This window comes from Hyposmocoma kahamanoa, unplaced genomic scaffold (assembly GCF_003589595.1).
Source record: "Hyposmocoma kahamanoa isolate Upper Pololo Valley unplaced genomic scaffold, ASM358959v1 146, whole genome shotgun sequence".
In the NCBI taxonomy this organism is placed as follows: domain Eukaryota; kingdom Metazoa; phylum Arthropoda; class Insecta; order Lepidoptera; family Cosmopterigidae; genus Hyposmocoma; species Hyposmocoma kahamanoa.
The window spans coordinates 816103-832418 of record NW_020653521.1 but is presented as its reverse complement, the minus strand read 5'-3'; the positions used below and the strand labels follow the sequence as shown (position 1 = coordinate 832418).

Here is a 16316-nt window from a genome sequence, read left to right as displayed (position 1 = left end):
GGTGAACCATGGGAAAGAATAATTGCCAGTGGTCCATCTAAGTGAACCAAGCAGGTGGTCCACGAGCAAGAAGCGGATAAATTGTGAAGTTCATTCTCCGTATTAAAAAAAACATTGTTAAATTATTTCCAGCTGAACACTTTTATCGAATGGTCGGATCCTATACCCGCCTCCAACAATCTAAACGTAACCATTGAAGCATTAACACGAACGTCTCTGGAGAACAGACATCGAAGCAATATATTTGGGAAGCTCCAGGACACGTTGTCTGGTGTATTGGATAAGTGCGAGAAAGTTAACGTCGGCTGGAGTTTGTTGGAGCCTTATGTCCATGGTAAGTTTTTCGTGACAGTAGACCTCCTTGTGAAAGAATTTGTTCAGATAAGTATATATCATGGAGAGTGTTTAATTTAATATGTATTTCATACAAACAAGGCATACAAGAGTACATAATACAATTTCTCACCAAACTGCCAAAGCGGTTTGTTGGCGAGGTTACACTCACAATCACAAAACTATAGTATACCTAGTACGAGTACATTTAACAAAACCAGTGTAGAATTGGACATAGTTATGCAAACAAGAACCAACCCACACCTCGAGCGAAATTGAGTTACTTATTTAGGTAGAACACCGGACCTTTACCCGCTCACAAAAGGTTCTGGCAATATACCAAGCCAAAACGGAGAAAATAAAAGTCCTTCAGGGTACCAACCCTAAATAAGTAACTTTTTAATAGTTAAAAAGAACCAAGCTGCTTAACTTCATATAATGTATTTTTCAAAATATGCTGAATGGATCCATATCACATGTACTGAAGTACTGTAGATCTTGTGACGTCATGACAACTGCGCTCCGACTGGGCAGCCGGAATTCGATACAATTGACGTGTATCGTCATTTGTTTCACTTCAAATCGACCAGTTTAACTTGAGCTTTGTTATGATGGAAAAAAATTTAAAAATTACATTATTTAATATTTAATTACCGACGAAATGTGAATACATTTGTTTTTTAATTACATGTTTTGCTGTTTTTCCCACACCAGCGATGGGACAGCCCCCCATAGTTAGAGAGTATAAATACAGATTATTTTTTGAATATACGGAGACGTACACAGGTCAGTTGTTGGCGCTGTACTATTTCAGCTTCCTAATTGGTGATTGCAAGCGATAGTTGATATTTATAAGTGATATAAGGCCCATTTACCTGATGAGTTGCCAGGAATGGATAGCCCTTATTTAGTCTCTATTTCTGGTTATATACTCGATGTATTAGGCACACCGCTTGTTCGTCCCATAACTTGGTATCACAAAAAAATCAGCGAAACCGAAAGCTCTAATAGGAATACTCAAAAATAACTAATAAACGCAATATATTATGCAGATTCCGAAGCTACAAAAACCGTACAACTCCTCATTCGGCTTACGAAATCGAAAACCTACATCCCAGAGCTGCTTCCCACGTTATTAACACAAATGGAGTCGCGGAGGAACTATCCTGTGGCGAAGATGGGGGAGCTCTTTGGGAGTGCGATGGCTGTTAGTGATGTGAGCATACATTTTTTATTGGTTATCAATAAGATTCGATGTACAGAACACACCTGGGCAGGTGATTTAGGTCTGAAATAATTATAACTCTTGATGAAAAAACTAAATTACAATTATTAATACAAAGATCGAACACTCAGAAAAATTCCTTCGATCCAACCGAATTCGAACCGACGTCTTCTAGCTTACCGTGCCAGACGCTATACCAACTAAGGCACGGAACGAATCAGCGGACCTCACGAATTTTTCTATGTGCTTGCGTCGTGTCTTTGTATTTGGTTTTTTCAACGACTTTTTTAGTCGTAGCGCCATCTATGAGAAATCTATGAGAAATTTATCACCCAGTTAGTACCTTTACAGTTACCAGTCCTGTCGGGAGAAGTCGCTATTTGCTGTATTTAAAATTTTTATTGAATTGATATTCAATTATTTTTCGTGAAATTACTGCACTAGTTTGTTATAATTATTAATACAAAGATCGAACACTCAGAAAAAATTCCTTCGATCCGGCCGGATACGAACCGACGTCTTCTAGCATACCGTGCCAGATGCTATACCAACTAAGCCACGGAACGAACCATCAGACGTCACGAATTTTTCTATGTGCTTGCGTCGTGTCTTTGTATTTGGGTTTTTCAACGACTTTTTTAGTCGTAGCGCCATCTATGAGAAATCTATGAAAGATTTATCACCCAGTTAGTACCTCTACAGTAACCAGTCCTGGCGAGAGATGTCGCTACTTGCTGTATTTTAAATTTTTATTGAATTGATATTCAATTATTTTCTGTGAAATTACTCCACTTGTTTGTTAAAATTGTTAATACAAAGATCGAACACTCAGAAAAAAAAAATTCCTTCGAACCGGCCGGATACAGACCGACGTCTTCTAGCAAACCGTGCTAGACGCTATGCCAACTAAGCAATGGAACGAACCAGCGGACCTCACGAATTTTTCTATGTGCTTGTTGTCGTATCTTTGTATTTGGTTTTTCAACGACTTTTTAGCCGTGTCAGACGCTATGCCAACTAAGCGAAGAATTAACTAAGAATTACATCTATTTACAGAGTTTGATTGAAATTGGTTATCGGAAAATGGGTGAAATGCAATGAGCCGGATTCATCACCTAACTTGCTACCTTTAGAGGTGGAATATTTTCTACAAATCTGAATGGGGTCACTACTGAGTTACCCCCTTTCCAACAAAAAAAGAATAATCGAAATCGGTTCTCAAATGTAGGAGTAATTGCGTAATACACACAAACAAAAAAAAAAAAACAAACAGTCGAATGGAGAACCTTCTCCTTTTTTGAAGTCCTTTAAAAATAGTTTCATTTCAAAAAAAATTCTTCTTACAGTCTGTTGGAGTAGACACGTCGATACTAAATCGTTGGAAGAAGCTGCTGGTCTCCTTACATAGGGATAAACCCAGTGAATATGTAACAATGGTATACAATGCGCAGAGGATGTTTAAGGAATGCTGTGATGAAGATCAATTTAGGTATTGTCTGTAACATAATCTAGCATATATATAAAATAAATAAATAAAATATACCTCAAACGACGGTATACCGTAGTTGCCACATCAAAAGTAACAAGAATTAGAATTACACGGCGTACCTATATTACACGGCGAATTACATAGATTAGAATTACACGGCGTACGTATTATTACCGTTATTATTAAGTTTATCATTTCCTAAGTTTAGAAACTACATTAAAAATATTTTGATCGAAAAATCATATTACAAAATTGAAGACTACGTGTTAGATAAAGATGTATGGAAAGACGACATGGCTCCAGAATCCACACAAATTTGATTCAAAGTGCATAGCATTTAAGCATACCACCAACCATAACCATAACCATAGCATTTAAGTTTATTTGAAAAGAGCAATCCCTAGAGTTTCTTGCTCGTTCTTCTCAGTGAGGTCAGCGTAGTGAACGAGCAGTAGCTTAAATGTGACGTTTTCAAGTGTAAATTTATTTTACCTATGGAATAAATAATCTTTGACTTTGACCAAAAAGTGTCGATACTTTTTGGTATCGATTGATTTTCCTTTCGATATCGATACTTTTGTTGTCGATACTTTCATTCGATACTTTTCTGATATTGGTGATTTTTGAGAAGTAGTGTATCGTATCATTTCGAATAATTCCTATTTAGGACATCTCATATCATAGCGGAAGTCACCTAGCGAATTTTAATTTAATGGCAAACCTTCACCTCACTTCGTCGGGGGCAGTACAAAGGCGCGTATGTAGCATTGGTAAACAGCGCGTATCTTGACGAGATCAAATTTTACAGGAGTGAGTTCAACCGTTATTATTTTGTTCTTACAATGGATACGACTTTAATTTTTCCACAGTAAGCATTAATTGAAGCATTAGGTGTAATAAGGGCGTATCACGTAAAAGTGAGATTCGAGAAAATTGAAAATAAAGTTTTAATGTCTTGTATTTTTTAAATATTTATAATACGACTCTTATATACTTTATTATTTTATCTACACACATATCATAAACTCTCTATGATGTGTTCAAAAACCATAAATTACGACCAGCATAGAGATAAACTGTTTTGTTAGAACAAATTTCTTATCTGTGAAAATCGAATCGATGTTATTATTACATTCAAATTTCGAACATCTCTGAAAAACAAAACAATTAGATTGGACCTCAATTCTAATATCAGTCGAGATCACGTTTTATTCGAAATGAAGTATCAGTAGCAAACAATTTTGACAAATCTCACACGTTACTTGATATCGAACGATATGATAGTTGGGGCCGACTCTAGTTTGTCTATGAATTCAAAAAATCTAAGAACTCGATATCTAGTTTTATTTATGAGCTTGCAATAGGCGAAACACTGTTTTTTTAGGCTCAACTTACAGTGGCGCGTCGCGTCCTGTTTTTCAACTACAACGCCACGCGAACCAGTTCAGAGATTTTTGAACATGCACTGCGCGCAAGTAACGCACCACGGCGACGGCGAAACCGCTCGACTTTAACCAAACATCGACGAGCGAAGGCGCGCGATTCCATATTTGCATAACACAAATTTGTACCTTAGTCACGGGAAAATGGAGATGAATATCGACCCCTCCTACGTAAAGAATCGTATATTGAAATTGCCAAGATTACAGGGTTGCCTTAAAGTTCTGAATTCACTGAAATAAGCATAACACGTGACTTTAGCATTTCTCAGTTTGCTGCTCGTTACATAGAGTAATATAAAATCCTAGATATTGGTTAGATGATCTATGATGATCATCTAACCGATATCTACGACGATGATGTGAGTAACGAGCTTTGCTGGATAAAACGGAGAACTTTAAAACGCTCCCTTGTAAACTTGGCAATTTCGACATACGATACTTTTCGTAGGAGGGGTCGATATGCTATAGGCGAAAACCATGACATGTGTGAGTCGAGCCTTATGAGACCAAGTGACGGGTCGAACTAGTCGCCCACCTGGTGGTAAGTGACACGCCTGTCCATAACAGTTGCAGTACCACTCAGTGCTTTATATTACAAAGGTCTCAGGGACACTGCCACTGCGCCCGTCATCCTGAGACGTAAGTTGACAAGCCCCATGGTCCTGAAATTTCACCAGCACCCTTACCCTTAAAAACCGGAACACAGTAATGCTCAAATTACTGCTGGGCGGCAGAAATATGTAAGGCAGAACTTCCCTGGACGAACTCTTTCACAAGGACAACATACTTGTATATTATGTTTATTAGACATTTTGTTGGTTCCAGAAAAATAACTGACCTAACACAAAAATTACAAAACAGAGACAAAGCCAAATGCCTTCTGATCCTGTCGACATATATATCACATTCCCAATCTGAATACATAAAAGAAATGTTTGAGACTATCGAATTATCAGAGCTTATACTTAATGAGAGCGTTGAAGCTCTTAGCGTCGCTAAAGAAGGTATCTTCAAGATGGAGGAAGGTTTGAAAAGAAGGTTCGTTATCCAGACTAGTGGATTGTGCCAGCATTCAGATTGGAAGATCAGAGAAGCGGCTTTTGGTGTTATTGTAAAAGCTTTTCAAGGTAAGGTGCACCGTCGTTTGAAGAAAGAAAGATTAGAAATGTTTTTTTTAGTTTATTTGTTCACTTACAGTTATTACAATGTATAAATTCAATTTGGTCAAGATCTTGTCTAAATTGCACAACTACTTATGCACTTATTATATTATACTTAACAGCTTGCAAAAACAACGTAAAATGTAAATTAGATAGAATTTAAAAACAGTAAATTAAATTTTTTTTAAAGTAGTAAGTACATCACCGTAAAGTTCACTGGATTAGGTTTCTTTTACTGTAACTTTTAAAATAACTTTTTGCGCAAAATATCAATAAAAGTGTAGAAATGAATAACAAATACGTTGCTTTGAGATATCGAGAACACGGTGATAGTGAAGATAAAGAAGAGTGGCAATATTTCTTATTTTTAAATTTTGCGATATAATATTGGAAATTTAAACTTGTAATTTTTTTTATACGCTCATAGCCCCGCACCAGGAAGATCCTGTGTTGCGGGTGCCATAGGCACACCCATAGACAACCACAAATTACATAAATGCATAAATGTAGGCCATGCAAATATTTCTCCCGGTACGACATTCCCGCATGGTAACCGTTCGGCCATGGACGCAGTAACTTGTAAAAAATACCATCTATTATATCATAATTTCAACTTGTAGGCATTGCAAACAAACGCCAATTTCCAAGAACGAGTGTTCAATTTACCACAGCCATAGCTAGTGTTAAATGTTGCTATGACCCGGGTTCGAAATTATGATAACTATTTTAATTCGATAATTATCATGATTATTATTCGATAATTATACATGCTGATTCATAGTTATGTTTCTTTAATTTTTTTACAAAAAATTACATATAGTGAGAAAACTAAATAAACACCAAGCAAAACCTGTGGGAAAAGGATTTATGTGACTTTTTAAGGAATGAAATTTGACACTATTGGATATGTGTCGGATATAAACACATGACACGACATTGCTAGCGGTGGCATTTTATTGTTCCAATTAAATTCATAAATGTCAAATAATTATCAAGGTATATTTATCGAGATAATTATCGTGATAAATATCAATGATAATTACACACACTCTCAAAGTCTCAAACCAAATCGTCAAAAATTAAACAGACGACCGTGACCATGGGACCTGTAAAGGGACCGAAACGTCAGTTTGTTTGAAAAAACAAATATACGCGATTTAAATCCGGAAAAATAGTTTTCTTTCCTATGAGTAACGATCGCGAAAACCTAAGAACTCGATATTAAACAGACAAATTTACAAATTATCGGATGTATATCCGACAATTATCAGATCACTATTGTCATAAATATCAATGGTAATTACACACAATCTCAAAAAAAGTCACAAACCAAAACGCCAAAAATTAAATAGACAAAACTTACATTATCGGATATATATCTGAATCATAGTGATAATTATCAGAGAAAGTAAATATCTTGTTAATTTTGTACCCTGTATATCATAAAACAAATTCCTTCCAGACCTCTTCAGGACCACAGAACAGCACCAGCCAAAAAAACCACGACACACATCCACGAAAATACTCCAGACAATAAACACTGATGACATTTATGTCAAAACAGTTATGTCAGCTATTGGTCTAGGTTTGACAGATCGGAATGACAGTATTGCCAAAAGTGTTATCACAATTGTGGAAGGATATCTTCATAAAGATGACTGGGCTGTAAGATTCACAGAGTGTATATACCTAACGATATATCAGCCAGCAACAACGGACAAAGCGGTCCAGTTGACAGCATGTGCAACAGCGATGTTGGATTTGGTGTTCTTTCAGCTGAGATCCCATGAGAGGTTCAAGCTGTGTCGATTAAGGGATGATCCGGTGGAGTTCAGGTACAGTTGAACCGAAAGAAACAAAAAACTATTTTTAATCGACTTCAAAAAAGGAATACTAATGACGCACTAGGGAAACCCTGTATCGCGGGTGCCATGGGCACACACACATAGACAACTACAAATTACACCCAAACTCACAAGAGAGAATCGAACCCGGGAGATCTGCGTGGCTATCCAGTAGATTACCGTTAGGCCGGCTGAGGTATTTGAAAATAGGTTTTTAATTCGACTGTATTTTTTTCTATTTTTGTTTTATCAAAAGCAAGTGACGAGACGAATATGTCTAGCGCCTGGTAGTAAGCGACACGCCTATCCATAATAGTTGCAGTGTCACTCAAGTGCTTTAAATCGCGAAGATTTTGCCTGTAATTTCACCAGTACCCTTCAAAACCGGAACACAGTATTGATCACATTACCCCTTTGCGACAGAAATAAGTAAGTACTTCCCTGAACGAGCTCTTCCACAAGGAGCTCTATTTCTTTAATTTCGTCGCAAAAAGATTATTTTAACGTGTACGTTACACGATTACTCTCAATTCGAGAATCGATTTCGGTGTTTATTTTTCAGACGTTCGTCATCTTTTATTATGCGCACAGACAAGCAGCTTGATTTTGATTGTCTCTCCCGATCGGAAACTGCATCTTTTCCGAGTCGAGGCGTATAATTTTGCGGTTGGCTACGACTATCGATTCCTATTTGAATTAAAATCAGGGCCCGGGAACATTGACTTACAATTATATGGACGTCGCTAAAAAGTGTCCGAACTTACAGGGCGTAAAAATTGTATTTAGAGCGTCATTCACGCTTTAGTCTTCGTTTGTTCGACTGACAGCGAAGCAAGCAAAATTAGACAGTACTGCGATGACATTACAATTGAAATTCAACGTTTTAGCTTTTTCATATTCCTTTACATGTCACTACGTTTAAATAGGTTGCCTTGGGACAATTTTTTTCGTGGTTTTTGTATTAGACCCGTCGTCCATTTATTTGTAAGTCAATGCCCGGGAATGTAATTCCCAGTCTGCGATTATGTTTCCGAGCATATACAACCCGAGAATCTTTAAGGTGAGATTGAATAGACATCGTCTGGGCGGGCTCGTTCCATCGTAGACACTGTCTTTGCTTCAGGGATAGACAGTGGTCAAGAGCAACTCCATTTACCTAAAAAAAATTATAACTGTCTTATAAAAATAAAACCGACATCAACTGTTTGTGGAATTACATATATTCGCCAATTTTTGTTGAAATCGGTTGACGGAAAATGGGTTCCATATCCAATCCAATAAACTGGATTCATCCCATGATTTACAACCCTTATAGAGGTGATATGATTTTCTTCAAATTCGAACTTTAAGTGTAATGTAAGTCGCCAGGACTGGTAGCTGTAAAAGTACTAACTGGGTGATAAATCTGTAATAGATTTCTCATAGATGGCGCTACGACTAAAAAGTCGTTGAAAGACCAAGTACAAAGACACTACGCAAGCACATTTAAGTGTAATGTTTAAGAACTTTTCCAACAAAACAGACTCATCGAAATTGGTTCACAAATGTCGGAATAGTTGCGTAACTTACACACGAAAAGAAAATACAGTCGAAGAGAAAGTCCTCCTTTTTGAAATCGGGTAAAAACAAAAAAGTATTTCTTTCACACTTTTAAACCTAGTAAATGGCAAATTTTGTCATATCTAGTTTGTTAAATTTTTTTAAAGCCGTTCTTTTGTTCCCTTAACAGGAACACGATAAGTGGTCCATCGAAGCTTCTAACGATGAGTAGAACCTATCAAGGTACCTTCAGAACACAAGCATTGACGAGTAGAAGAAGGAACGCTGCATACAGACAAGTACAAAACACACCGGATATAGACGTGCAAATAACAATCGATAGCATTCTGGAATCAATTCTACAATTTGCCAAGGTAAAAATAATCTTTTTTCAGCTCCCTAGCCCGGAAAGACATTTTTTCTCAATAGATATCTGCGCGCAAAAGCGTTTTTTCCACGCTAGCGTGGGAAAGGTTTCTGGAATTCGAATTTAACGATGGACAGTGGTGCACCACCTGACTTTTACTTTCGATGAGAAAACACACGTTCAAATAAGCGACTTGTCGTACATTACTTTTATAAGTAATATAAATCCGTTAGTTTATTTCATTCTTGTAACTGTTGACATTAAATTGACAAATATAACTAATTTCGTTTGTTAAAAATGATTTGTTGTAGTTCAATTGTTTTTCTTTCATCTGCCATTTTCCTCGCTATAGTGACGTGAAAAGTTGAAAGAGTCCATTACCTATTTCTGCCGCCAAGCAGTAATATGAACATTACTGCGTTCCGGTTTGGAAGGATAAGGGTGCTGGTGAAGTTATAGGCACATGTGACTTTTCAACTTGTGTCTCAGGGTGCAGAGACGGTGCCTCTCAGATCTTTGAGATTTAAAGCTCTAAGTGGCACTGCACCTGTTATGGACAGGCGTGTCGCATATCATCTCGTCTTGTCTTTTGGCATCGTGTGAAAAAAGCTGTCTAGTCGGATATAAAAGCCTTATAACTCCAAATTCCTCATTCCAGAACACCCCAGAAGCTTCTCAGGCACTCTGCGTTCAGTTATCGAAATGCATACAACGTCCGGGATTCGATTTCGGTCCAAACATGTCTATATTGCTCTATGGTGTACTCAAAAACGGCACAAGTGATCTGACGCCTTTGGTTTTGGAGTTGTGTAGGGTGTTTGTTGGAGACGTGTGGAAGGTTAATGGGTAAGTTTAGTCCAAGAACTGTTTTCTAGTTGTCTTTTATACTATTTAGTACGCGTGTCTGTGAGTTTGCGTGTTTTTTAAGTATTCGTGTGTGCGTGCGTGCGTGCGTGCGTGCGTGCGTGCGTATTTGTGTTACGACAGTCTAATAACGCAACACTCCTATTGGTCATATAGCTGGAGACACTAGAAAGTCCTCAGTCTCCTTGTGAACCTTCACAAGGTTGCTGCCGAGCCTGAAGCCAAAAATCCAGTCTTATCGAGTGTTCGTGGTTAGACGTTTGAATTTGACACTTAAGGCAGTCTCCGATTGGGGCGATGCCAATCTTGTCAAATTTAATGCTACCAAAACGCAGGCGTGTCTATTCTCTACAAAACGTAGTCCCTTTCACATGACTCCGACTTTTCGTGACATATCCATACCGACAGCCGACCGTCTCCAGCTACTTGGAATGGACCTGTCGGCTAATCAGAACTTCGGCAGATACATTGAATCCAGGGCCAAAAATGCAGCCTAGAAGCTTGGTATCCTTTCCAAGGTGAGGCGTTACTTCACACGACGACAGTTGCTTCAGCTGTACCAAGCACAAGTCCAGTCGTGTATGTAGTACTGCTGTCAATTATGGGTTTGCTCTGCTAAATACCAACTGGCCATCTTGGATTCAATCGACAAGCTTACCTTAAGGCTTATAGGTGACTCGGAATTAGTTGAGGCGCAGCTGCAGAGCCTTGAACACCGTCGAAAAGTTGCCTACATTTCGGTATTGAGGATATATCACGGAGAGTGTGCGACTAAAAAACTCGTTGAAAAACCAAATACAAAGACACCACAACAAGCACATAGAAAAATTTGTAAGGTCCGCTGGTTCGTTCCGTGGCTTAGTTGGTATAGCGTCTGACACGGTTTGCTAAATTCTGAATGTTCGATCTTTGTATTAATAATTATAACATTAAATTAAATCCGGAAAAATAGTTTTATTTCCTATGTTTTTTTTTATTTTCAGTTTCTCAACCGCACTCTCAAACCTGCTACTAACTACAAAATCAACAGAAGCCGAACATATTGTTAAAGTTATATACGAAGATGCATTATTGAGATCGAACGACGACTCAGTTGTGTTGGGCAATAACGAATACGTGAATGACGTTTATATGGACGAGAACAAGCCTTTTAGTTTGGATGGTGAGTAGAGCTTTCATTTGGCCGTTTGCACTGAAATATAAACAGGCCAACTACTGACCCGTGTGTAAAAAATATTCTGTATTTATTTGTAATAAAGATTATAATCTCTAACAAAGCCGTGCTGTTCTATTCGGTGGTGTGGGAAAAACAGCAAAACATCTAATTACAAAACAAACGGAATCACATTACACCGGTAATTAAATATTAAATATGTAATTTTCGTCTATTATAGCAAAGCTCAAGTTAACTGGTCGATGTGTAGTGAAACAGTTGACGACATCCGTCAATTGTTTCGAACTCGGGCTGACCAATCGGAGCGCAGTTGTCACAGTAATGATATGGCAGAATGGTTTTCAAACAAATTAAATGACATTTCGTCTCTATTTCTGGTTATATACTCGGTGTTCCGGGAATATCCGTCTCAAAAATATTGACTCGACAATTTTCTGATATATTCGAGACTCGAGACTGAGGTTTCAGTCTCGGGAATACCGAGACTTTTGAGATTAGTCACTGAATTAAAAAATATTAAGTCTATACTAGTTCAGCTCGAATTAAAGTTTTTCCTGTACTGAATCGGTTCTGTTTTGTCTCTATCGGCTTTATTCAACTGCCTCCGTGGCCGATCGGTTACCACGCTGGACTGCCACGCAGAGCTCCCGGGTGCGATTCCCGGGCCGGGAGAAATATTTGTATGGCTTACATTTGGGTGTAATTTGTGCCTGTCTACCTATGTGTGTGTCAATGGCACCCGCTATACAAGGGTTTCCCTAGTGCGGGACTTAATAAAAATTGAAATAATAAATAATAATAAAAAATCAGAATTTATTTTTTACAAACGAAATTAAAACCATGTCATAATTTTTTTTTATTATGAAAAGTAACACGGTTATCACACATTATAATATAAAAGTAACGGGACTTACTCGCGTAGTATTTTAGTCGGAAGCGGTCCGACCAGTTTCGACCATAATCGAAGGTCTTCTTCAGGGGTTGAGTGCAACGTTATACGAGATAATAAAAATCGGTTCTCACTACGCAAAGTATATTAAGAGAGAAAAACGCGTTGAATTGGAGAGTAGCAAAACCAACCATTAAAATAATTGCTCCTTATGTAAAATTTAGGCGCTATTTATAAAAATGAATCTTCATGCGTGAACCCTTAGAGGTTGATGATTTTCTTCAAAATAAAATGGGACCACTATGGAGGTACCCTCTTTCTAACAAAAAAGAATCATGAAAATCGGTTCACAAATACCGGAGTTATCGTGTAACATACATACAAAATAAAACATACTGTCGAATTGAGAATGAAAAAAAATTCCTTTTTTTGAAGTCGGTTAAAAAATAAACATGAGGCAACCTATATTTTGGAATGTTTAGAAAATTAACAACAAAAACATTAATTTTATACGTATTGATGACGAAATGAGTATGTCCATATAAAGGTAAACTATTTTTTTATGGGGAACTCTATACGTTTTTATAATAAGAAGCCGGAGCATACATCAAGATTACCATATTCTATGTTTAAAACTTACATCAAAAGTATTTTAATTGAAAAGTCACATTACAAAATTGCTGACTACGTGTTAGATGAAGATGTATGGAAAGACAACAAGTGTCTAGATTCCTCACAAATATGATTCAAAATGTATTCTATAGCATTTAAGGTTCTTCTCAGGGCGGTCAGCGTAGTGAACGGGCCGTAGCTTAAAAAATAACGTTTTCAAGTGTAAAAATTTTACCTATGGAATAAATTATTATTTGACCTAGACAACGTTCGTACGTTACGGTAAATTAGCTCCCTCAATTGAATGGAATGTCCATATTATTCTTTAGTTTCGCTAAATGAACTCCCCCAAAATCAAAATTAATTTCTGTTATTTCAGATCTAACGTCAATGTTCAACAAACTGTCTAACTGGGACAATCTGACCATACAACAGAAAAGAAATATTGAGCAATCTGGAATACCTACTTTGTGGGCAGATGATGATGTTTTCAAAACTGCATTGGAGAGTTATACAGGTATCACATCTTGTTTTTGCTTCTAGGTAATCCGGGATCGATTACCAGTTAAATCAATTTAGGAATCAAACTTTTCTATATCTGAAACATAATAATTTGGAGACTTTGGAGGGTTGTTGGGTGGTATTTGTGAAACTATGCCGACTATGGGCCGAAACACAAAACTGCAATCTCGCATCGCAGAAATCTACGAGCTCGCAGGACGCATCGCAAGAATTTGCGAATTGCTCCGCATCGCGCATTCCTGCGATATTTGGTACTTGGTACTTGGTGTAACGGGCTGGTGTCCGCAACTCGACGTCAAGGCGCCTATTTTGCGTGTGGTGGGGGACCTTGGCACTCCAAGGTACTTTGCCCTGTAGTTGGCCACGCCGGAGCACTGTAGTAGAATGTACGCAACCGTTTCCTCCTCCTCCATACACGCTCTGCATAGAGGGCTATCTGTGATACCTAAATTGAAAAGGTGTTTATTGTATGGACCATGACCTGTTAAGGCAGCAGTTAGAGTGCGAAGCTCTTGCCTTTTGAGTTTAATTAATATACGTGATAGACTGGCATTGAGCGTTGGGAGTGCTTCCCTCGCCTATCTACAAACCGTAAGGGTGGTCCATGTATTATTATGTGAAGTTTTTGTACCTTTGTGTATAGTTGTTCTGGACCATTGGTAGGGGAGGGACACAATGGGTTCTGGTCGTACAGCGTCCGTCTCCGACCCTGCGATGTTATTCTTCTTTGTGTTTTTTTCCTATACTTTCTTATCAATATCAGCAGTGCAACACTTTTACGTTGGCGATGGTTGAAGCAATGGTTACGGGAACCATGGCAGTGAGTTGCCTTGCCGCACGAAATCGCTTCGCAGCAATTCGCGTCGCAGTTTACTGCGTTGTGAATTCGCATCAGCTTATTCGCACTTTTGTGTTTCGACCCAAAAGTAGAATAACGTCTGTGAACTGGCAATCGGTACTATCTCAATTTTGACAACTTTACAGAATGAAGAAAAAAATTGTTTGCGTCATTTATATAGCATCTGATTTGTTAAATATGTAGTTTTGAAATACTTTTATTACACATACACTACGTACTTTTATTTTTGGCAGTTCACAGTCGATGAGTTGGATTTATTTAAAATAAGATCTTATTAGAAAATGATTGATTGATTATTGCTGAAAATAAACTCGCAATAGAAATTTTGGAATATGTTTTAATAGGAGTTGATCTCCTTGTGAAAGCGTTCGTTCAGGGAAGTATGGCAGTACTTACATTTACCTATTTCTGTCTCCAAGCAGTAATGTCAGCATTTCTGTGCTTCCGGTTTTGAAGGGTAAGGGTGCTGGTGAAATTACAGGCACATGGGACTTGTCAACTTATGCTTCAGATCTTTTTTAAAGCTCTGAGCGACACTGCAACTGTTATGGACAGGCTTACCATCAGGCGCACGACTTGTTCGTTCCGGTCACTTGATATTGTAAAAAGAAAAGAAAGTTGCCCGAGTTCGTTCATAAAAGAAAAAAATATTATTTATTTATTATATTATTCGATCTCATATGAATGAGTAACTTTAGTATTTGAGAAAAGCACTATAATGTACTCGGCGGGATTGCCTGATTGAGACCGCGAATATACCAGTCCTATTGTTAATACAGTCCACTTTTATTTTGCGTCTCTTAGGACCCTAACAGTGTTTTAAACGAAAGTGCAGCACGTGGTGAAAGTAGATCGCCGCGTACGCAGAGTTATACCCAAGAATATATGAGACCAACTCCTCAGTAACACTATCGTGTGTGAGCTCACTAAATAGGTCTCTACTAGGGTAACCTACACAAACTCGAATTTTTTTCCGAAATAACGTTTGTTCGAATTTTCATTACACCGAAAACCGTATTATGACGAAACCGTTGTTCTTTCAGGATATGTTGGATGTTTATCGCAAAGAGACGATTAGGTTTGGTTAGGTTAAGTTAGGTTTAAAAGAAAAAACATTTTCCTCTCAAAATTACTTTCGAGCTTATAAAAATTCGAGCTAACGTTATTTCTGGAAAATGTCGTTTCGTACTACTGATAGGTAACACTCAACTAGTTGTTAGCTCACGTGATTAGTGATTTTATTGACTTTTTCGACTCTATTGTTTTGTCATCATCATCATCAACCCTTTTATACGTCCCACTGCTGGGCACGGGTCTTCTTTCAGACGAGGTTTTAGGCCATAGTCCGCCACGCTGGCCCAATGCGGGTTGGGGTCTCTTCACAAGTTTTCCGAAGGTTGTACACCTTCTTCAACGTGCAGATTTCATCACGATATTTTCCTTCACCGAAAAGCTCATGATACATTTCAAATTCAATTTCGCACTTAAATTCCGAGAAATTCAGTGGCCCAGATTCGAACCCACGACTCTCAGCTACTGTTTTGTGTCGGGGTCTATTTAAATTTTAATCCAAGTGTTTGGTCCTTCAAGGTACAGAAGGATGGTTCTCCAAAATGGTGTCCGCCTATAAACACGAAGACCAGCAAAACGCGATGAAGTGGCTCAAAGAAATGGACAGGTGGCCAAGGCGACACTTCGCCATATCTGCTGTTATTGAAGCTATACAATGGCAAACAGAAGAAAAAACCTTCACGTGCAACATTCTACCTTCAGATTGTTTAGCCGAATGGGCGGCAAGGTTTATGATCAGGTGATACCCAAATACCAAAAAACGGTAGCAAGCACAATTTTAGTTTTTTTTTTTTATTTATTTATTTTTTTTTTATTGTGACTCGGCAAAATGACTGCACCGCGCCTGATGGAAAGTGCGAATACAGTCCAGAGATGAGAGTAACGGATGGAAAACACAAATATCTTCACTCCGTCACTATCATTTT

At 38.0% G+C, this 16316-nt stretch overlaps 1 protein-coding gene across 1 annotated transcript in view; it reads left to right on the top strand.

Annotated features, from left to right (window-relative positions):
- The window catches only part of LOC113240528, a 91474-nt gene that overhangs the window by 59244 nt on the left and 15914 nt on the right, over positions 1-16316 (top strand). The window contains exons 15-24 of the mRNA XM_026477858.1: positions 133-334; positions 1386-1549; positions 2905-3047; positions 5315-5616; positions 7112-7484; positions 9223-9406; positions 10058-10245; positions 11247-11425; positions 13318-13455; positions 15910-16129. Coding sequence (XP_026333643.1) covers positions 133-334; positions 1386-1549; positions 2905-3047; positions 5315-5616; positions 7112-7484; positions 9223-9406; positions 10058-10245; positions 11247-11425; positions 13318-13455; positions 15910-16129 — 2093 coding nt within the window. The remainder of the gene's footprint in view (positions 1-132; positions 335-1385; positions 1550-2904; positions 3048-5314; positions 5617-7111; positions 7485-9222; positions 9407-10057; positions 10246-11246; positions 11426-13317; positions 13456-15909; positions 16130-16316) is intronic.